The sequence below is a fragment of the Panicum hallii genome, chromosome 5 (genome assembly GCF_002211085.1).
Source record: "Panicum hallii strain FIL2 chromosome 5, PHallii_v3.1, whole genome shotgun sequence".
NCBI classification, from domain to species: Eukaryota; Viridiplantae; Streptophyta; class Magnoliopsida; order Poales; family Poaceae; genus Panicum; species Panicum hallii.
This window is the reverse complement of record NC_038046.1, coordinates 51,012,297-51,033,091: the sequence shown is the minus strand read 5'-3', so window position 1 is coordinate 51,033,091 and position 20,795 is coordinate 51,012,297. Positions and strand designations below refer to the sequence as shown.

Genomic DNA, 20,795 nt, shown 5'->3' with positions numbered 1-20,795 from the left:
AAAATTTTAAAATATTTGAGTATTAATTGGGGAGGAAGGCGGTAAAGATGTGTGGATGACAACTCAAGATACATTAGCAGGTGATCTTTTGAAAATTTTCAAATTTTTGCTTGGGCTATTGTAGATTGATTTGGGAGTAATTTGCGTGACACTAAAGTGTTGAGTGTTGACTATTAAACAACTTTAGATGAGAAAAAAATGTTTCAAAGCTATTGAAAAAATGTTTAAAATTAATTGCGTGCAGATAAGAGCTTAACAAAGCCAGTAGTATTTTTAAAGTGGTTGTTCTACCCCAAAGAGAATTTTCTATTGTCATTTTCACAATACCAATCTATCTGATGCAATAGCGATGGGTTGGGGTTGGCAGTACTATATGATATAGATAATATATGAATGCAAACATGTACTCACATATAAAGAGGACCACGTAGTTATCATCTAGTGATCCTTGAATAAATTATGCAAAGCGTACGTACTCACTGCTGAGAAAAGAGTAATACCTTTTGAGCACATCGACAAGATGGTTCTTGGTGTGATATAGTCAATGACATGCATAGGTTGGAGCTACTCCAAGAAATTACGTGCAGCTCTGTCCATGTAACCATTAACCTTGACATAGAGTTGCTCGAGATAAGATGTGGGATACGATTGATGAAGAAATAATGGTGTGTGCACATGACGATAACAAAATGGACAAGGAAGGAGGTGCAATGTTTTAGAGAGTTATATGATAAGATGAGGATAGAATAGCGCATTGCAGGCTTTGCGGCAAGTTGTATATGTAAAGGAATATGATGTGGGGGATGACGATGCCTAAACCATGCTTTACGACTATAGGGATACGCTTCAAATATAGGTACCAGCGGGCAAGATTAGTGAGCAAGGTAACTACTAAATGAAGGACCAGTGAGAGACGTACCTGTGCACCTGCCCCACCTAAAATCAAGAACTAGGTCGTCTGCTGATACTATGACCAAAGAGAGGCACAGTAAATATGAAATATGCCGATGAGAGGAGAGCGTGTCACTTCAATTGCATCGAACAACCATCAAAATTCACATGAAAGGAAAGTAGGTCAGCATAAATACTAGACCATGCCTGTTGGATAAGCTACACGGACAACATGAACTAGTAGGTTACTACGTTTGGTACGTCTGTTTTAATACACATCATCAAGAGGTCATGGTATTGTATAGCAGAAGCCTTTTTTTTTTGGAAAAGAATGTATAGGTGAAGCTGATTTTCACCTTTTTCTTTTAGAAAATTGGAACGCTTCATCAACACCTCCCTTGCTTTCTTCCTTTTTTTCTTAGATATCCAAGAATGGAAAAATTGGATTGCCAAACACTTTTAGTGCAGGGTTGAAGGAATCTCACGGACTCAATACAATATTTTTTTTCAAGGAAAAAGGATTTCCATTAACTTATCAGCTCAACGTTACCGCTGGCTACCAACTCCTCCACACAGCTAGGAGTCCAACGTTGCTAGAGTTTGAGCAATCCTATTACATGATCTAGGCACAAAGGCCACAGTACTAGAAATGAAATGTTCACTCATAAAGTTTTTCAGCTCTAGGATGTCGCCTCCCACCATAGACAGCCTGTGCGAATTATCCTTCATGGCATGCATCAGCACCAGTGAATCCGTCTCCATGATCACCCTTTCCCATACCTTGCTCGGCAGCTGCTTTGGCCCCATGCAAGCACGCTCGCACTTCCAGCTTGGAGTGCATCCGTCCGACGTGTGAGATTTCCAGCACCTGCGCAAATCACAACGCCTTCTCCATCTCTGGTCACATACCCCCATCCACCTTCTCCTGTTTCGACCAGAAAAGACCCATCCGAGTTGATCTTAACAGCATCACTCGGTGGTTTGCGCCAACGCTGTATCGTTTTACTGGCTGCCACAACGCTGGTACTCCCCAGCCTTGGGAACTCTGCATCCTTCTCAATCACATAGACCATGTCTTGTGACTCGATACAATATTTTCATTAGAAAGATTATGTGCAAGCAGCACACTCTTCTTTTTCATGCACATTACGTCTTGCAGTTAAGTGGTCTCCAAAGTCCAACCTGAAATCTCTATGACAGGAAAAATACTTTATGCACATATGAAATATAAGAGAAAGTTATACTGCTAGCACTAAGCTGTTACTCACTAATTCTCGCTAGAATGTGATGTAAGATTACACATAAGCTGAATTTTCTGAAGATTAGTATCCTTTCATGCTGCCTGTCGCTTGGGACGCCCAATTCTAATCGGGAAAGCGGCCTCCTGGGTCCACGCGGACGGGATCGTGCCACGGCCCACAGCACAGTTCTTTTCCCCCGAGTGGGCTAGCGTCAGCAGGCTGGCTGATCAGCGGTTCTGTTTTTTTTTTCACCTTTTCAAATTTTGAACTCCACCCCCCTGCCGATCAACCGGCAGCCGGCGGCGGCTACGTGGCGACGGCCGTCCAGTAGCTGGTCATGCAGGCGCTGGACGGCGTTCCGATGATCCGGGCCCATTCCCACCCGCCGCACCCCTCCGCGGAGGGCGGCCGCCGCAGCTCCGCCAGCTGCACGCGCCACAGAACACAGGTAATTAGACAAGCCGCGCTCAACTATCGGAGTTCGATTCGCGCAATGCACCGCAATCCGACGCAATGGCAAGCCATCAGGCGTATCAGGAGCATGAACAGGTCGCGTGAGGTTGCTTGCTTGGTTCTTACCCGGCCGTCTCGCAGCTCGAAGACCACCGCGTCCCCCGAGAACGGCACCGGCCGGACGGCCGCCACCTGTTCGCCCAAATGCCACAGCGCCATCAGCACACCAGGCAATGCGGTTCGGTTCCTGACATAAATGATGCTGCTTAATTCGTGCAAACCTTCCCGTCGCAGCTCCCGCTGAAGCCGTCCGCGTGATGCGCGCCGGCGCCCGGCGTGGCGCAGGTCTGGTCGTCCGCGGCGGCCGGTTCCGACGGCGGGTGCCCGTGGCTCGTCCACCTCCACGTCCGCCCCTCCATGTGCCGCCGGTACACGTGCCCGTCGGAGCCGACCACGAACAGCTGCGAGCCGTCGAAGCATGGGCCCGGGGCGCTGACGAGGGTCACGTCCCGGTGCGGCGTCCCGTGCTCCACCCACTCCCACCCGTCCTGCGGGCTGAAGTGGTACTCCACCAGGCCCCCGTGCTCGGACACCATGAAGAGGGAGCCGGCCAGGGACAGGGGCGATGGTCGCATGGCCGTCCCTGGGGATCGCGAGAGGATCAGGTGAGGTGATTGGTAGTGCCCGTGCCATAGCTCTGTGATCCTGTTGTACTGGTACAGGCGGCCGTTGCGCCCTACCACGAAGATGATGTTTCTTCTGAAGACCTCCTGGTCCACTATGAATGCAACCTTGGTGTCAGGAGGACTGTGGCAGTCCTTCCACTTGAATTTCCGCAAAGCAACCTGCACATGCGTTACTGAATATGAGGTAATGTGTTGGTAATTGTTTTATGTTAAATGGATATTGTTGAAGAATGAAGAGCAGGAACTAATTACATTATTAGTATGAAAGAGGGTTGTGTTGGAAAAACTTAATATGATAGTTACTTCACTTCTTTTCTCGTGTAGTTGCAATTAAAAGATGATGGTAAAGGAAAATAGTAAGTGGAGGTAATAGGACACATATACCATCGGCTCATTCTCTATCCATCCTGTGATTTCTCTCTGTACAATTGTTCTTTTCAGTTGCAATTTACTAATGATGGCATATATTAACTTGCTTTTGAAATGTAAAATGTTTAATAAATTATCATGTTTTTATAAGAGAAGTTCAATCTCTCTAGTTCCTATCTGACCCACTGCACCTATAAGCAATCTGAGTTACAATGTTTAGACTTCTATTACTGCCTGAATTTGTATTCTTCGCTATTCCATTGCCTGCATCTACTAATAGATCATGGAAAGAGTGGATGGATAAAACAGGATCAACTTGTGAATAGAAGGCCCAACTTTCAGAACGAAGTCAATGATAGTTTCAAGATTGTCTATGATGTGTCTGCCTTGAAAAATTAAATGCTAGTACCAGAGTAATTTTATATGATGTTCGTGTTATTGACACATCTTGAGTTCTTTGTTTCTGTCTCTATTTGAGAAATTTTGCCTGTGGATTCTTTTGTGCACTACCGATTACTGGGTAACATGCATACATATCATTGTCATGAATCCTGCATTGAATTTCTTCATTGTTTCTAGGTTGCTCACTGCTAGCTAGAGAGAACTATCTGTTTTTATTTTAAAAATAGGTTTTGAGGAATGATGAAGGAACTAATGCTGCTTAACCATTATGTTTTTTAAGTTTTAAATCTTCAGCTTTCCATTGTTCTAATGAAATTTTCAAATATGAACTTTTCATCTAACAAGGCTATCATGACTCAGATTAAATTGTGTTTGAACTTCTACCGTGAACTGTAGCAGCCTGCCGCGCTTGTTAACAAAGAAGAGTGCATCATCTGTTGTCATTCTACGCAATAGACCGGGGATGCCATCCCATGGAGACCCACTTGCAACGTGTCTCCCCTTCTTCATTGCCGTGCAGTTAATCCACAACAGTTCATCTCCATTTCTTTCTCTAATATGTAAGTTCCCATGCACGTCGACAAGATACAAGCTGCCAATGTAGCTTCCTAGCGTACCTTTCATGGCTGTAGTGTGCTCATGTCTTAACCACAACCAAATACCATTGCTGTTTAGATATTCAAATGTCAAGCCATTGTCAGTTATAAGAAAAAGTGATCTGTCTGCATGCATGACCCGCATGTGGAAGTTAAGACCAATGCTTCTTGATAGAAAGTTGTATGGTTCAGTTTCATCACTCTGGTGGCTGTTAACATGTAAGTAATGCTGCTTCTCTTCTACTTTGCGCCTCCTGGAAGGTTGGGTATTGCTCAAGTCATTTGGTTCAGTGCCTGTAGCTACACTCTTTGCTCCAGTAATACAATTGGTAGGACCATGCTCTTCGGTGCAATATTCTGCATTCCAACCTTCTGTTTCTGGTGCATCGAGGATGGACCACTCATACTTGTTTGATAGTTTCTTTCTTACGGTATTTTGCTGACTCGGACCAAAATCAGCACCTCCAATCCCAGAAAAATGTAGCTCCCCAAGCCTACCATCATCTAGTGGGAATATCATTCTGCCAACTTGAACCTGTACACCTCGGACGTTTCTTGCAACCTTTGCATGCTCAGGGGACATGTGATTCAGCCATTGCCCTCTTATCTTATTGCTTTGAGCCCCACCTTTTCCAGTAAAAAAATAAACATGTTAATATACTCCTATATGCAAGAATTTTAAATCCAGTTTGATTGGTTTGTTTTGAATATACGAATTCAATCTGAATAAAGCTTCAATCTGTGTGCCTTTCTTGTTCTTAGTGAAAAATAATTACCTAGTTCCTCGTAGAACCCTTGGTATTTTCTGAAACACTAATATCATCTTAATTTGTTTATTTGACTTGCTTGGCATTTGACACAAAAAAAATGAACGTTTTCAATGAGTAGTACCTGCATATTTTGGAATCTGATACTCGAATACTTTTCCTGTGGTTGTCGTAAAAAACATAGAAGATGCATCATTGAGTTCATCCTGCTGAACTTCTGTAACTGAACTGAGTCTCTGACCCATAGGAGCTCCATGTTTATCCCACTTCCACTTCCTTCTATGCAATCGCCGCTCCACTAAAATGCCATCCTGCCAACTATAACTATCTTTAACAAATTGAAGTGGAAAAGTTGTTATTGCAACGGAAAAGGAGGCATTGGCTATGACTGTATCATTCTAGTATTCAATTAATTCTTCCTTTTGCTTATTAGTAATTAATTTAATTAATCTTAAATTAGTATCAATGTTCAACTGCCTAGTGGATAGTGATGTTCATACTGGCGTTTGCTTTCACTGTTCTGCTATTGATATCCAACTAAGGATATGCGGTTCTTTTCCTTTTTAGTACCTTAGCTTCATAAATCATCTGCCGGGAACTCATAATATAAGAGTCATGGATTTGAGTTCTTTTTTTGTGATCATAGATTATATTGTGGGTGGGCTTCAAACATAATGCATCTATATTATCTGGGATTCAATATGATAAAACAGATTATAACATACCTTGGATATCAAGAAAAGGGACACTGAGTTAGACCCTGACAAACCATACAAAGCACATCCAGCTGATGAGCTTAATGAAATACTTTCTGCCAGTTCTTCACTCCATATGTGCTTTTTCCATGATGGCTTCGTTTCTTTGTCAAACTCGTATAGGTCTCCAGTGGAACTGCACTGCATTATCAGATCTTAACATTGGACCAACAATTTGAACAAATATACCTTACAGGTTATGGAAAAGAGACTCTTGACAACCATGCCACTTATTATTGGACAAATAACTTCAGTGAGTATGGTGCGAACTTGTCTAAGATGTTTATCATCTGTACTGTTTAATCTATCAGTGTCTTCTAGTTTTATGTCTCATGCACCCACAGATGAAGGGGTGACAAATATGCTAAGTAGAACTGCTTCAGCCTTGGATCAGGACAGGAGCTGAGCAAAGTGGGACGTTCTAGAAATATATTCTTTCGAAAGTAGACTGAAAAGGAACTCCCCCTCTGCTCCTAAACAACACACGTTTAGCATACCTTACTGTGAACAAGGTCCCTGGTCGCAAATTTCCAGCATCAGATATATATGATACATCTCCTCCTGGAGGACGCCCATGGTAATTCCACCTGTGCATTAGTTATGTGTTTAGTAGGTCATGATAGTAATGCCTAGTGATGAAAAGTTTAGATTGTTTGATGCCATGAGTTAGTTGTAATTTAAACAGCAACTAACAACATTCACTCTAGTAAATGTGGTATAAAAAAACATTGACTCTAGTAACCAAGCATTTGTTGTGAATGTCGACCTCCAAATGTAATACTGGTATTCTTTAGTCAGCAACAAGTATAAATGGAAGTCATTACCATTTATTATACCTCATCATTCATGTGATTTTTCATGAATTTGGAGTTAGATGCTACAGCCATGCAAGGAGGATGAGGTTCAGTAATACAACAATGCAGTCTTACAGCTTCATACCTTAGAGGTTGAATTTCTGTGACCTCAAGTAGGGACCCATTCATGATAGATAGGAAAAGCTTCCTGATCGAGAAACATGTCAGTCATTGCATATTAGCTGATTAAAATTAACTAGCTAATGATGCACAACTGTACTTAGAGGGAAGCAGTATGGTAGATACCCACCTTCCGTCATTGGATACAATCCCATTTCTTATACGCATAGCTTGACTTTGTGTTTTTAGTCCAAGATTTGTGAACTGCTGGTCAGAGTTGAAAGTCATCTCTGTCCAGATAGGCTGGGCATGCTCATTTAGCTGTAGCTGAGAAATGTAGAAATACGAGTTATTAATGAATTGATTTTGGCAATCAATTTCTCTTGGATGTGTTCATTTTATTGACTAATGTTTCTAACTTTCTATTACATCTCATCTCATGATTTGATAGCTCAGAAATGCAAATAGCATGATTTCAAGTGTAAAAGAAAAAACAGAATACTCCATACATCTTTTTTATTTTACATGATATTGTTGTTGGTGGCCGATCATGTTTTTTTGTCCCTCATGAGTGTTGTACGACCCACAATCTGTACATTTTCTGCTCCTCTGCTACTTTCATTAGTTTCGATTGAACTCTTAATTCTGTGTTACTTTTGCTTTTATACAACTTCTGTAGGATTTTATCTGCTCTTGATGACAATAGCTTTTCCTCTATTGTCAGTATCTCAAGTTTTGAGCACATGTAATAAGAACAGGACACTCTAGAAAGATAATCAAAATGAACTGTGATATTTGTTTCTTTAAAAATAAAAGGTAATAAACCACTATTTTATCATAACTCGAACACTTCAAGAGAAATTTCAAGGATGACCTATATATATGACATAGTAATAATAGGGGTAAGGTGACTAGAATCCTAATTTTGAATAAGCTAGAACTGCTTCTTTGTTAGATCATAGGGATCAACTTACTTGGTAAAGGATTCCAGCCTCCGACAGAGCAAGAATAGTTGTATTCACGATGAAAGTTGCTGTGGCATGGCCAGCTGAAGTAGGGAGTTCATGAGGAGCGATCACCCACATCACCCCGTTCCAGAACCTCTCATAGATCGATCCGCTTTGGCCTGTCACCCATACTGATGACTCCGACATTCTTGTCAAGGAAATTCTTTTCCTTACGGGCAGGACTGGGTCATTTCTGTCTTCTCCATCTTCTTCATCAAGCCTTGCATCTTCCTCCTCTTGACTATGAACAGGAGAACTGGCAGGTTTCCTTGTGATTGATCCTACCTTTGTGCAGGTACCATTGATACAAGACATCAAGTCGAACGGCATGCTTATTTCCACCCAGGTATTACTCTGTTCCTGGTACTCCCAGAACCTGTTTGTCTTCTGCTCGAACCTTGCTTCTTGCCTTGGGCTAGGATGTGGAGTGCACCATGAATGAGCAGAAACAATGGACTCCAGGAGAATACAAGCTGCAAAACATGTTAACCACGAGATGAATCTGCAAGATGGACCATCCATGGCCATCTGATGGATCTTTATCCTCGACACTGATGCATGCCAGCGCCCGAGGTTTTCTCTACAGCTGCGCAGTCATCGGGGACGAAGCCTTGGAAGCTGGAAGCTAAGATATTACGGCCTTCTCTCTTGGAGAATGATATATTGGAACTTGGAAGGACCCCCGTACTTGACTGTCCTGCAGCTTAGAATAGGCAGCTGCAAGCGCAAATAAACATTTCAGTGCGGGTATGTGTATCGGTGTAAGCCATCAACTGTCATTTGATGAGGGCCATAAAGTCCTTTGGATGGTGCCTCGCCGCCTCGGTGGTTTGCTTTCCTTTTCAATTGCTTTTCGTCTACAACTTTCTCACCCGTCGTTGTTAATCTTTCTCTAAATTAATGGTATATTTTTAGCAGATAGTAGTTGCACCTTCACACCTCCCACACATTTCAGCACCGCTTGAACCGATGCTGATCTTTTACTGAATAACTTTTATGCGTGCCTATATGGTAGCGGAGAAAAGCCATGAGAATCTTGGATATTTTTATTAGTGGAATCTGATGTTACATTTATTGGATGGAATAAAGTTATAATCTTTACATATAGCTCTGCAATAGTCGTTTTCTCCTCCTATTCCTGAAGGTGATGGTTGCTTAAGAGTTCAAATGTCCATACGCAAGTTGCCAAAGCTAACCTACCACTGATGACCCCATGGCTGCAGGACACGGAGAAGAACAGGTGAACGGAAATCCATTGCTGATATCAGACTTGCAGAAAACTTTACATGCTGTTTGTCATCGCATGGCGACTGGAATATCAGGTCTTGCTGATTGATCCTCCCGAAGTCAGCTGAAACCTATAACCAGCCGTCGGCGTGGGGCTAAGTGCAAAGGTGAGTGCTGCTCTGCGTCATCATTGACCCGCTGTTTGAATTACCAAGATACTCCCTCCTTCCATTATTGACGCCGAAGGTTTGTTATTTCATTATTAGAAGTAACCGGTAATCAATTAGCCTCGATCAGCATCTTGTGTTCGTCTAGTAATTCGTGCAGAATAACGCCAGTGACCTCCTCTTCCCTGAAACTTTTGTTTTAAAAGGACAGGTGAGTCACGATCCTCTAGTTGTTAATCTGCGATTTCAGCAGGCCACTAATTGCCCTGACACATGCCCCCCCTGCATGCTACTACTAGCAGTGCTAGCGACACCTCAATCAACACTAGTGGTACTCCAAATTCTGGCCACCGGCTACCAGTTGCTGAGTTGCATTGGAAAGCTATAGGCTGCTCCTACCTGTTCTAAGTTTTGATCTGTTCCGCTCCCTATGATCTTAGTTGCAGACACTTAACCTGAACTGTCATTTTCGTTTTGCCTGATCTGCCGATCTCCGTAGAACCGTGACCACTGGTACCGAATCACTTTGATAACTGTGGAAGAAGCACGGTGGTGGGGGTGCGAGCAGGCAGGCAAAACGGAGAAAGGCGTGGCCTTACGTGCATGCCACGGTGTCGATCCGGAGGCGCACCACTGCACCTGCCTGTCGTTCCCTCAAGTCGCAAGCCATTTCTGGTGCACCGTCCTGTCATCAAGGAGCAGACGTACAGGGATGGTATGCTAGGCAGGTTAGCGTCTGCTTCAACTTTCTTATCATTTCGATTCACTCATTCACATGACTGGGACCTTTTTCCTCTCATATTGAGAGCTTATAGAGAGTTTGTTTTCTGTTCTTTAATTGAGCTTTTGCTTGTTCGTTAGCAGCTATTGTGATCTAGAGCGAGAGGTTCCTTTCATGGACTTATCGCTGCAGGGCACCGGCAGGTCACGAGGAGCTCACGGTTAGCCGCCTATTTCCATGAACCGAGAGAGTGGTTAGCTTCCAGCCTTCCACCGATCAGCTGCTACTACCAGTTCTGGTATGTGGCCCTGGCTCGAAAAGCAATTCTCCCTAGCTTTTTTATTTTGGGACTCTACTCTCAAGTGAAAACTCCGTGGCTCTATCTTTATCACTCAATTTTCATACTCTGCCAATGGTTTTTTTTTTCTTCGCTGCTCTTTTCTGGAACGAATTGTTCCGAAACCAGAAAAAATAGATAAATAGCAGTGCCATTTTTGTATTTGATATGAATTGTTCTGAAACGAGGTCCAGGTAGATAAGTATAGCAGAGAATCTTAGATGAAATAGTAATCGGTTGCCTGAAAGTAACTGGTCCGGTGCATTAACAATAACCGTGCCCGTATTTAGACGGCACCATGCTGGCTGGAACATTGACGACTTGACTATTGACTCGAGTAATTACGCGATCTTTATCACGGAACGTTGATTGGAGCCGTGGCTCTCACCCAACGGTGGGTGTTCGCCCACGTGCAGGGTCCCTGTTGATTGGCCGAACGAGACCTGACGGCAGCAGATGGAATCTCTCCCCCTGGCCTGAGGATCACGAGGAATCTCGATCACTTGGTAACAAGATTCCCCTCCCATTGATGACGTTTAAGATCTAAACCAAAGCAACGTCTCCCTCTTCTACAGTTGGAGTTGTTGGACCCGACCTACTATGATAGAACAGAGGCACCTAAACATGGGCATCTCCGGTCTCCAAAACGCGCCCGATTCAACTTGTTTCTTTCTCGTTTTCTTTTGAAGATTCTATGTTGTATGTATATGATGCGTTCTTTTTCTTTCTCTCTTTTTTTTTTGAGATTCTATGTTGAATGGGGCTCATGCACATCGAAAACATTCTGGGTGCCGCTCGATTTCATGAGGAAAACGCCGTGACACGAGGTAAGGGCAACTTGTGCAACACAGGGAGGTCTGGACGAAAAACTCCTCGTTACCTCGCTCGACTCGTGGTCTGCTGTGCTCGGCTCGGCTCGTTGTGTTTTCCTAACGAGCTGAGCTCATGTTTTCACTCGCGAGCAGCTTGCGAGCCTAACGAGCCAAAGGAAACGGGCTCCTCAGCCGCCATTCCGAGGCAAGCCAAATGAGCCCCAGAGCCTTTCAAGCTTTATCCTTATCTCCTCCTCGTCCTCGTCTCTCTGACTGTCTTGGTCGTCACTGCTTCAATTCTGACGGCGAGGAGCTCCAGAGGCTGCAGCGGCGCATCCTTTGCCTCCGCGTGGCCTCGCAGGCGCAAGCGCAGCGGCAAGCTGGTCGTCCGTCCGTTCCGTCGCCTACGCGCGGCCTCGCAGGCGCGGGCGCAGCTGCACGCTGCTCGTCCGCCCGCCTGCCCGACCGTCGCTCTCGGATCCGCGAGGCCGCGCAGCCTCGCCGGCGCCAGCGCGCCGCCGTGCCCCCGGCCCTCCCGCAGCTCCCTCGCCTAGCTCGTCTGCTCGGCCCCAGATCCGCTCGTCCGCTCCCAAACTCGCAGGCGCCGACACCGTGCCCCGGCTCCCCCGCTGCGCAATCAAATCGGCTGCCCTCGACCTCCCCCTCACCGCCTGCCCTCTCGGTCTTCTTGTTCCCAAGGGGCGACATGGCACAGGCTGCCACGGCAGGTGTCACTGTGTTTGGCTCGTAAGCTACCCGAGCGTGGCAGGTGTCACTAGCGAGCCGAGACGACCAGGCTTTTCTGCTCACGAGCCGAGCCGAGCCGGGCAGGTTTTTCTCGTTAGCATAACGAGCCAGACCGAGTCGTTATCCAGCCATAAACACAGGGCCGCTGCTCTCGTGTTAATAAGATAAGATAAGATAAGAGGGTGAACCTTTTTGGGATAAGTACATGGCTATACGTTAGGTTGTCTCATGCAAATTTATATAAGATTTTTTGATTAGATGGTGGAGAATATAAGATTTTTTGATTAGATGGTGGAGAGATAAGGAGGAGAAAGAACAAGGTGGCTGTTTCGCGAGACAACCGCTTCATATATTAAAATTTAGGACTATAAAATCACTTTCTCATCGTTATACGAGTTATTGTTGTTATGCAACTCATAACATTTATTTTTTCTATGCACAAATTATGGGATTGTCGCACTTGAGATGATGTAACACGCAATATATATAATAGGTTGTCTTATAACTTGTCTCATAGTAAATACATAATTCCATAATTTGTGCATAGAAAAAGAAAATATTGTGAGTTGCATGGCAACAACAACTCGTACAATGGTGAGAAATGGTGAAAAAGTGATCTCATAATTCTAAATTTTAGCCTATAAAACGGTTGTCTCACGAAACAACCATCTTCTTCTCTCATGTCTCTCTTTCCATCATCTAATTAAAAATTTTACGTGAACTTGCATAAGAGGATCTATGAAATATGTAGCAATATATTTACCATTAAAAAGGAAAAAAAGATATGATGGCGGGTTTGGATAAAATAGTCTTTTCAGGCTATTATCGCATCCCTTGTAGAAAGCTACCGAAAGTGTGGAACTTTATTAGGCCACTGGATGCGGTAACAAATCGGAACGAAAGTACGCTAGCTGATAAACACAGTTACAACTTGCAAGAAAAGATGGACCCTAGCTCAACCAGGTAAAGCCCGGTGTTCATTTGTTCCAGGAGCCATGTGAACAGGTCTCCATGACCATGAGCACGTGTGGGGTACCCCCGTCGGACACCGTGGCACCAGAGATTCTACGAACCGTACACGAGATAAGGTGCCCATTGTGTGAAACAGCAATAAATAGGCGTTCAATCATCCACGTGCTAATTTTAAACCCAACTTTGCTAAATTAATCCTACGAATAAACCTTCCCCCACACACCCCAGCAGCCCAGCTTATAAAAATTTTACATTAAATCTAATTACTTTTCTCCCTACTTCATCTTAGTCATCATCTTCCTATAGCAGCAACCTAAAATGTTGAAAGGTGTGTAAGGTCAAATATTCCAAGGAGTCCGAGCAGGCTCCAATTTGGCAGCGGAGGCGCATGCAAACCCAGCTTGATTTCTTGGCCCACCCAGCTTGAATTCATGGCCCATCATCCAACATTTTCAGCAAATGGTTCGTAATTCGCGCCCAGGTCAATGTCAAATTAATGGGAGCCCATCAATTAGTACTTCGTACGCAGTTCCATCAATGTCCTCGTGACATGAGTCCCCTTCAAGCGTCCTTTTGCGACGTCGTTGTTAAATCCACATGTAATAATTTCATTTAGTGAATAATATGCAACTCCGCATTCAGATAAGCGTGTGGGAGATGATCAGATAGAGCTAATACAGTTCGAGCCATCATGACGGCCAGTCAAACCAATAGGGAAACAAGTTCGTCATCACCTCATCTCCTCTCACGTTCAATAACAATCAATTTTCTTTTGAAAATACATTATCCCGAGACAAAACAAATTAGAAAAAAAACGAGTTGACGGATAAGACAAGAAACAAAACAAAATTGTCACTGGATGGATGCGTCAGATCTCCAAGGTGAAAAAAGGGTGTGACATCACAGAGATGCCTCAGATGCAAATTACCCATTAAACTTGTGACTCCTCATCTGCATCCAACAAGACGGACATGTAATTTGAGCTTTGAACATGTACTTTGAAACGCAGATTGCTAAACAAGCATTTTCGGACCAAGATTTGGCAGCCCAAGCACTTGCAAAACCCAGCTTATCCTTTGTATGATGTTGATAGATTGTATCATGGATCATTAGCATCGACCACTGCATACTTTTTTTTGATGCTATGATATGTTAAGCACAAGCCACAATTTTGATGCATTTGTTGCAGATCCTTTTAATAAAATCAGTTTGAGATGTAAGGCGTAGGAGATGATCAGATAGAGCTAATACAGTTTGAGCCATCATGGCGGCCAATCAAACCAATAGGGAAACAATATCGTCATCATCTCATCTCCTCTCACCAGAGCATCGAGCCATGGCAGAAATCGAGATCTTGAAGCACGAGATAAAAAGACAAAAATAAAACCGAATAAAAAAAGCAGATGATGCAACAAGAACGTCGAATCCTCGAGGGATTGAATCGAGAGTTGTCAGCTGCTCGAAGGGCTGGATCGAAACGGAGCATGCATCAGATCTCCAAGGTGAAAAAGGGTGTGACATCACAGAGATGCCTCAGATGCAAATTACCCATAAACTTGTGAATCCTCATCTGCATCCAGCCAACAGCCTCCGAAAACCCTCCGAGCAGCAACAAAGAAAGAATAAATCGAAGGAAAAAAAAACAACATCGATGAGGCGAAAAAGCAAGCGGCAGCGGCAGCGACGAGGAGATGAACCGAAGGGCCAATCCACAATCTGAAATCTCAACCTAACAACTCCGATCCAGAACGAGAGAAGTAACGAAGAGCCCGCCCGCCGACGATATCTGAAACGCGGCGCTCGGGATTTATATAAAGCGGAGGCCAAGAGGCGGCGGAGGAGGAGGTTTAGGGTTTTCGTTCTGGCGCGGTGTCCCCCATCGGACGGTCCTGATGCGCACGGACGGCCCGGATCGATGCGTGCCGTGCGGATCCCATCAGTCAGGCCAAGGTGGGCTTTATGGCACGAAGCTATCCTGTCGGGCCGGCTGGCCTGCCACGGCCTGGTGGAGTGCCTTCTTAGGAGAGGCTGGAGAGCCCAATGCATTTCCTGCTTTGCTTCATTTTTTTTTGTCTCCGGTGCTGGGATTTCTTTGGGACAATTTACTAGTCCTATTAAACTTACCTCTCCCCTTCCTTACATTTTTTCTTTTCTTTTTTAAACATCTATTCATCACATGTGTGACTAACTATTGTATCATTATATCCAAAACAAAATAAAAATATTTTGAACATTATTATCTCTAACCTTTTATTTTATTCTAATTTTAAATTATTATTATCTCCAACCTACAAGTGCAATTATATGACGGCCAATCACAATAGACATCCCGTTCTTTTCCCAAAATTCTCTATTTAATACCGTAACTTAATTTCTTCCTTAAACTTAAACTGACCCTTCCGTCACTTCCGTTACTCCCCACCCTTAAAAATCAATTGACATCTGTCAGATTTTACGCGAACTGATGAAAATACCCCTGGCCAAAGATAGGAACGCACGCAGCCGGGCGACCAGGCGTGCCTTCTCTCCCTCCGGTTTTCCCCATCGTGAACCCTAGATCGGCCGGCGACGGCGGCGGCTGCGCCAGCGGCAGAGCCCGTCCAGGATGCAGGAGGCTGATACGGGGGAGGGAGGGCCTGCCGTCGACGTTGCTAAGGCTCCGGGCGGGGGCGCGTCGATCTGACCCAGCTTCTCTATGTATACCGGCCGGCCGTCCGTGTCCAGCACCAGCGTCTGCCGGAACGCGTCCACCTGCTTCATCTCCTCCGCGTCGCGCATGCCCTCGATCGACACCGACATCAGCTTGCGGCTCAGCGAGCTCCGCAGCAGCTTCGACGACGCGCTCATCGCGCGGTGCCGCTGCCTGCCGTGGGCTTCACGGCTGCGGAGGACATGTACGATCCGCGGCGGTGCCCTCGTGCGTTGCTGTCTTGCAGCAGCGGCGGCTGCTACGGACGGGCCGAGCGCCCCTGCAGCTAGCACCGACCTGGGAGATCCATCAACACATCGATCAATGCCGATATCAACCAAGAAAACATTTTCTTTTTTTTCCCTACATGGGGATCCTCCAGATTAAAACAAACATTTAGCAGATTAATCAATCAATTTTAATAACCGATGCTAATGAATCAATCCTTTTTACACAGAGACAACACAAGAACACAAATAGGGGTAAAATGGTCTTTTTACGTGGCCGTTAACATTGACAGTTATGGTGTCAAATAGGAAACTTTGGGGAAAAAAAGAGAGCCAAGAAAGGAAGATGTAAGATTAGTAGGGCTAAATACAGAATTTTCTTAATTTTTTCCTAGGCGAAATGAGACTTGGAACTACTAGCTCACGAAATGTGAGCACCGGTGTTTAAGAATTATTATGACCAAAAGGCTCGAGGCCAAACAGCCTGGCATGAGGTCTAAGTTTTTGACCCAGCCCAAGCACGGATGGTCATCGTGCGTGGGCCAACATGACCCGGTATAGCGTGCCGTGCTTGGGCCGCCAGCACTGCACGGTGGGCGGCACGACACGGTCCGATATTTAAGGCCGGCCCATTAGAGGCCCGCATATTATTTCCATCCCACCAGCCCATCAAATGTAATCTCTCAAAATCCTCTTCGTTGATTCCCTTCCACCGCCGTCCCCGTCAGCGCCTCAGTTGCAAGCTGTGACGGCCACCTCCTTCATCGGCCCGGTCCTTCCCACCCTCCCCTCCCCTCCCCTTCGAGCTTTGGCCTTACGCCCTTCCTTTCCTTCTCGGCGTCTCCGGCTAGCGGGCGTGGCGGCCTCCATCGAGCGTGCGAGCGGCGGATGGCACAGGCACGACGGAGTCCCGTGCTTCCCGGCATGAAAATGGGCCCATGGGCTCGTGGTTGGGCTGAGGACGTGGCACAACGGGCAGCACGGCGTGGCCTGGTAGCCTGGTTATGTCGAGTCTAGCTGGATCGGTTCGTGCGTGTCGGAGGAAATCTCCAGCCGGGTGGCGGAATGCACCCGCCTAACCCGAGTTTAGGAAGAGTTTGGGGGGAGTCCTAGGAGCGCTTGATCAAACGGCGGATGAACACGGGAAGGACACGAGGATTTAGAGTGGTTCGGGCCGCCGGAGCGTAATACCCTACATCCACTTGTGTGTTGTATTGCTTGAAAGATTATTGGGCTTGGAAAGAGCCTGAGAGAGCCTTATGGACTTAGAAGTTGTCGTTCTAACGAGTGCTCTCTCCCTTTTACAGACTAAGGGAGGTGCACACACTGAGCGGGACCCCGACAGGTGGGCCCGGCAACTAGAGCTTGCAATACGAGAGATATGTAATCTTCTTCTCCAGCTCCTCTCTGTAGTCCTCTCTATTAGGAAGTTGATGTGCGTATCTACAGTCAGGACATGGTCTTGTGCCGCCTTACCGACACAATGCCTGCTGTCAGTGTTACGCACATGTCAGTGTTACGCACAGTGGAAGACGTGTTGTCACTGTTGGGCTAGAACCCTCTGACAGGCGAAGAAGCTGCGCTGACCCGCCGCACCGTCGCCTCCGCGCACACTGTACGCCTCGGCTCACCGGCAGCAGACCATCATTACCCACCCGCGCGGCGCCGCGAGTTGACTGTACACCGCTTGCCCGCGCACAGTGCGCGGTGATGCGACGCGCCGCCTTGGAAACAGGCGGGCTTACCATGGTGTCAGCATACCTGCCCAGCGTGTCAGTGGGCAAGCCATGCCGTGTCTTGGGCACGCGCAGTCCACCTACCCGCATTAAATGCAGTAGCTGGGCCGGCGTCCCACGGAGGGCCTTCTGCCATGGGCACGTGGCAGGGCCGGCCCTGCGGTCACCACCTTGACGGCACGTGGCGGTACCGGACCCCTTCCCGGGGGGAAGGGAGGTCCCCCCCCCCCCCCAGGCCAGTCCGGATAGACAGGCCGAGAGGGGTCTGGCTCCCACACGTGGAGGCGCCGGACCCCCTAGGGGGTCCGGGCCTGTGGAGGCCATCCTTGAGCATGCTGTCCTTGTGGGCACGTGGAGGCGCCGGACCTATATGAGAACGGGGGGGGGGGGGGGGGGGAGGTCCGGAGACCATGGTCCCAGCTTGTCAGGCCCGGGCCGTACGCCTCGTCACCCATAGGACCAGGGCGAGGTCACGGATAACCTTGCGCCCATCTGGTTGGGGACCCTGTCAAACGACTTACTGATAGACGGGGCCCACGGAGAGGCAGATCTCCTCGCAGTGGGCCACCACGACCTTCTGGTCGTTGAGCAGTTCCTTGGCGATGATGGAGGATAGGCGGCCGAGCATGTGGTGGCGCACGTCCACCACGATGCGCATGGCGCACACGCCGGAGCCGGACGCCATCGCGCCCTTACCTGTGAGGCGACAGTGACGCGCTAAGGGTCTGGACACTCTAGCAGGAGGTACCCCTGTCCGTATGTACCGACAGTGCCGGGCCTAGCCCGATCAGTTCGTGCCCGGACCCGCCTGGGCCGGGCGGCCCAAAGGGCTATCTATATTTGGAGTCATGGTTGCTTAGCTTTTATTCAAGACAACTCTCAAGAGGTTATATTAATCAAAGGTAGGATTACGATGTTTGATGATTACCTTCGCCTAGGGCTCGATATCGAGCCAGCTCGGCTCGGCTCAGATTGAGCTGGCGAGCTCAACTTAAGCTGGCTCGTTAAGATAGCGAGCTGGCTCGGCTCGGCTCGTTTGCCAGCTTAAAAAATGACGTTCTTAGCCTTCTTCTTCCTCACTGTTAGCGACTGTTGTGTTTAGCCTTAATTAGCTTCAGTTTCTTCTTCAGTTTCGCATGCACCTTACCTATATATCTATCTGTAACTCTTATGATCAATGTATTCACGTCTTCATGGTATCATTTGCGTTTCTTTCCTGAAACTTTACCGCTTCCGCTTCTCCCTGCCCATGGCCGACAACGACTCGGCTGCTGCTCGTGATGGAGAAGTGCGTCTCGCCGATCAGGCTGCCGCCACACGTCGCACCCAGGTCGAGGAGGCTTCTGCTGCGCAGCGTCAACTTCAAGACGAGGTGGCTCATCACAAGCTCGCCTTGGCTGATGCGCACCGCCGCCTCCAGGAGGCTGCTGACGCCGCGCGCGCCGCCACTGCCGCTGCCGACGGCTTTGTCCAGGACCACGAACCGTCTGACGACTCCGGCGACGACACACCTGACGCCGATGCTATCTCCGCCCTCCACACCCAAGCTTTGGGTGTTCTCAGCATCCGCGCACTTGTTCCGGTCGTCCTCGACCTGAACACCCCGTCGTTCTCCAAGTGGCGGTGCCTCTTCCTCCTCGTCCTTGGCAAATACGCCCTTGCCGACCACGTGCTGAGCGACGCTGTCTTCCCCAACGTTCCTCATTGGGTTCGCATGGACCTCCATGTTCTCACATGGCTCTACGGCTCCATCACGTCGGAGCTGTTCGAGATCGTCTCCTCTCCTTCGCCGTCCGCTCGGGCTGCGTGGGAACACTGAGCATAGTACTCCTACTCCTACACCCATCCTTGCCGTGTTTCCGCAAGTTACTCCCACAACTAGTGTTAACCAATCAGTTTCTATAGAAACCTCGCCAGGTGTACAGAGCTCTAGGCAAAGCAATGACATCAATGACTCAAATGACCAAGTTGATGCCGATTCAGAGGGTTATACAATTGAAAAAGAACCAGTTGGTGACTTTGTTCCTGGTGATCAATATGTGTTTCCAACCATTATTTTCTACATTCAATATCTACATTTGTGGCTGCTATAATAACCCATTTTGCATGTTATTTGCCAATGCAGCGCCCCGAAAGGAAGTCCACAAGAAAACCATAGGGCTTGGCTTAGAGAAGATGATAAAGAGAGGAAACAAGCTGCCTATCCAAGTGGCTGAAGGGAAGAAAAGACCTGATGTCCCACTTCAAGCAGCGAAGCTGGCATCAGAAACTGGTGTAGCTCTTAGAGACAAGCTGCCTATCTACAAATCTTGGAAGCTTTATGAAAAAGATGGGGGGCCAGTAGAAGTACAAAAAGTGCTTGATAAAGTGGCGGTGAGACACCTAATTCACTTCAACTACTTTCTTTCATTACTAGCTCTACTCCCATGTAAGAAATTTTGTCAAATAAATCATTTGTGTGACTGCAGAATAGGTTGGATGTGGATGTTAAGAATGATGGACCAAGCAAATCTGCATGCACTGATATCATTAAGAAGGGAGTAAAGCAGCAGAGGTATCACCTAAAAAGGAAGTACTTCGACGAGTCCCTGACAATGGAACAGCTGTTGGCCAAAGAACCTCCACCTAAAATGAAGAAAGAGGAGTGGATCCAGCTCGTAAAGTACTGGTGCCTGTGAATTAGAACTTTGTATTGCATTTGTGGTGCAGGAGAAATCTGCGAAGAATAAAGTAAACCGATCCAAGGTGCAGCTTCACCAAAAAACTGGTTCTAGATCCTACATAGCCTATCGATACAGCCTGGTAATACTATTGCTTTCACTTCGGGGCACTTTTGGGGTGCTTTTGGGTTGTATGTTCAACATCTTTAAGCTCCTGTTATGTTGCAAAGGAAAATGTAGTTTATGGCTATTTGTAGTGTTTTTCCTCTACTGAATAGCTATTTCTAGTGTTTTTCCTTTTGGAATTTATTTGCACAGGGAAACCGAGAAAGATGGATGAAAAGGGCAAGGCTCTTTCTGATACTAAACATTTTGCTTCTTGTACTGTATGTGATTATTTTGTTCTGTATGCACACTGA

General features: G+C 46.6%; 2 protein-coding genes, 1 long non-coding RNA gene and 4 other non-coding genes across 9 annotated transcripts; 2 read left to right on the top strand and 5 right to left on the bottom strand.

The window, feature by feature from the left end:
* Positions 1-1,391: 1,391 nt before the first annotated feature.
* Positions 1,392-8,921, bottom strand: LOC112893178. 2 transcript variants are annotated; one of them, XR_003228745.1, is made up of 11 exons: positions 8,049-8,921; positions 7,265-7,401; positions 7,100-7,162; positions 6,658-6,747; positions 6,131-6,296; positions 5,530-5,716; positions 4,427-5,265; positions 2,867-3,430; positions 2,712-2,777; positions 2,160-2,558; positions 1,392-2,082 (listed from the first exon to the last, which is right to left on the bottom strand). XR_003228745.1 is itself a non-coding variant. In XM_025960375.1 (10 exons), exons 1-10 carry the CDS (start codon positions 8,607-8,609, stop codon positions 2,439-2,441), a joined length of 2,793 nt encoding a protein of 930 aa, XP_025816160.1. In that variant the 5' UTR covers positions 8,610-8,921; the 3' UTR covers positions 1,392-2,438. The 2 variants fall into 2 exon arrangements, 1 of the variants encoding a protein (XP_025816160.1); XM_025960375.1 differs by having other exon boundaries at positions 1,392-2,558.
* LOC112893179 lies at positions 8,699-11,576 on the top strand. Of its 2 annotated transcripts, XR_003228747.1 has the most exons (5): positions 8,699-8,828; positions 9,305-9,475; positions 9,975-10,203; positions 10,340-10,494; positions 10,950-11,576. It is a non-coding gene; the product is annotated as an uncharacterized LOC112893179 (long non-coding RNA). The 2 variants fall into 2 exon arrangements; XR_003228746.1 differs by lacking the exon at positions 10,950-11,576 and having other exon boundaries at positions 10,340-10,936.
* A 2,143-nt stretch (positions 11,577-13,719) lies between these two features.
* LOC112896081 lies at positions 13,720-13,805 on the bottom strand. The gene has a single exon (XR_003229369.1). It is a non-coding gene; the product is annotated as a small nucleolar RNA Z102/R77 (small nucleolar RNA).
* A 119-nt stretch (positions 13,806-13,924) lies between these two features.
* On the bottom strand, positions 13,925-14,024 carry LOC112896077. The gene has a single exon (XR_003229366.1). It is a non-coding gene; the product is annotated as a small nucleolar RNA Z101 (small nucleolar RNA).
* A 268-nt stretch (positions 14,025-14,292) lies between these two features.
* Positions 14,293-14,378, bottom strand: LOC112896080. Its single transcript, XR_003229368.1, has one exon. It is a non-coding gene; the product is annotated as a small nucleolar RNA Z102/R77 (small nucleolar RNA).
* A 167-nt stretch (positions 14,379-14,545) lies between these two features.
* LOC112896078 lies at positions 14,546-14,643 on the bottom strand. The gene has a single exon (XR_003229367.1). It is a non-coding gene; the product is annotated as a small nucleolar RNA Z101 (small nucleolar RNA).
* Positions 14,644-19,867: 5,224 nt separating this feature from the next.
* On the top strand, positions 19,868-20,394 carry LOC112892737. Its single transcript, XM_025959860.1, has 2 exons — positions 19,868-20,089; positions 20,185-20,394. Exons 1-2 carry the CDS (start codon positions 19,892-19,894, stop codon positions 20,392-20,394), a joined length of 408 nt encoding a protein of 135 aa, XP_025815645.1. The 5' UTR covers positions 19,868-19,891.
* The last annotated feature ends 401 nt before the right edge of the window (positions 20,395-20,795 follow it).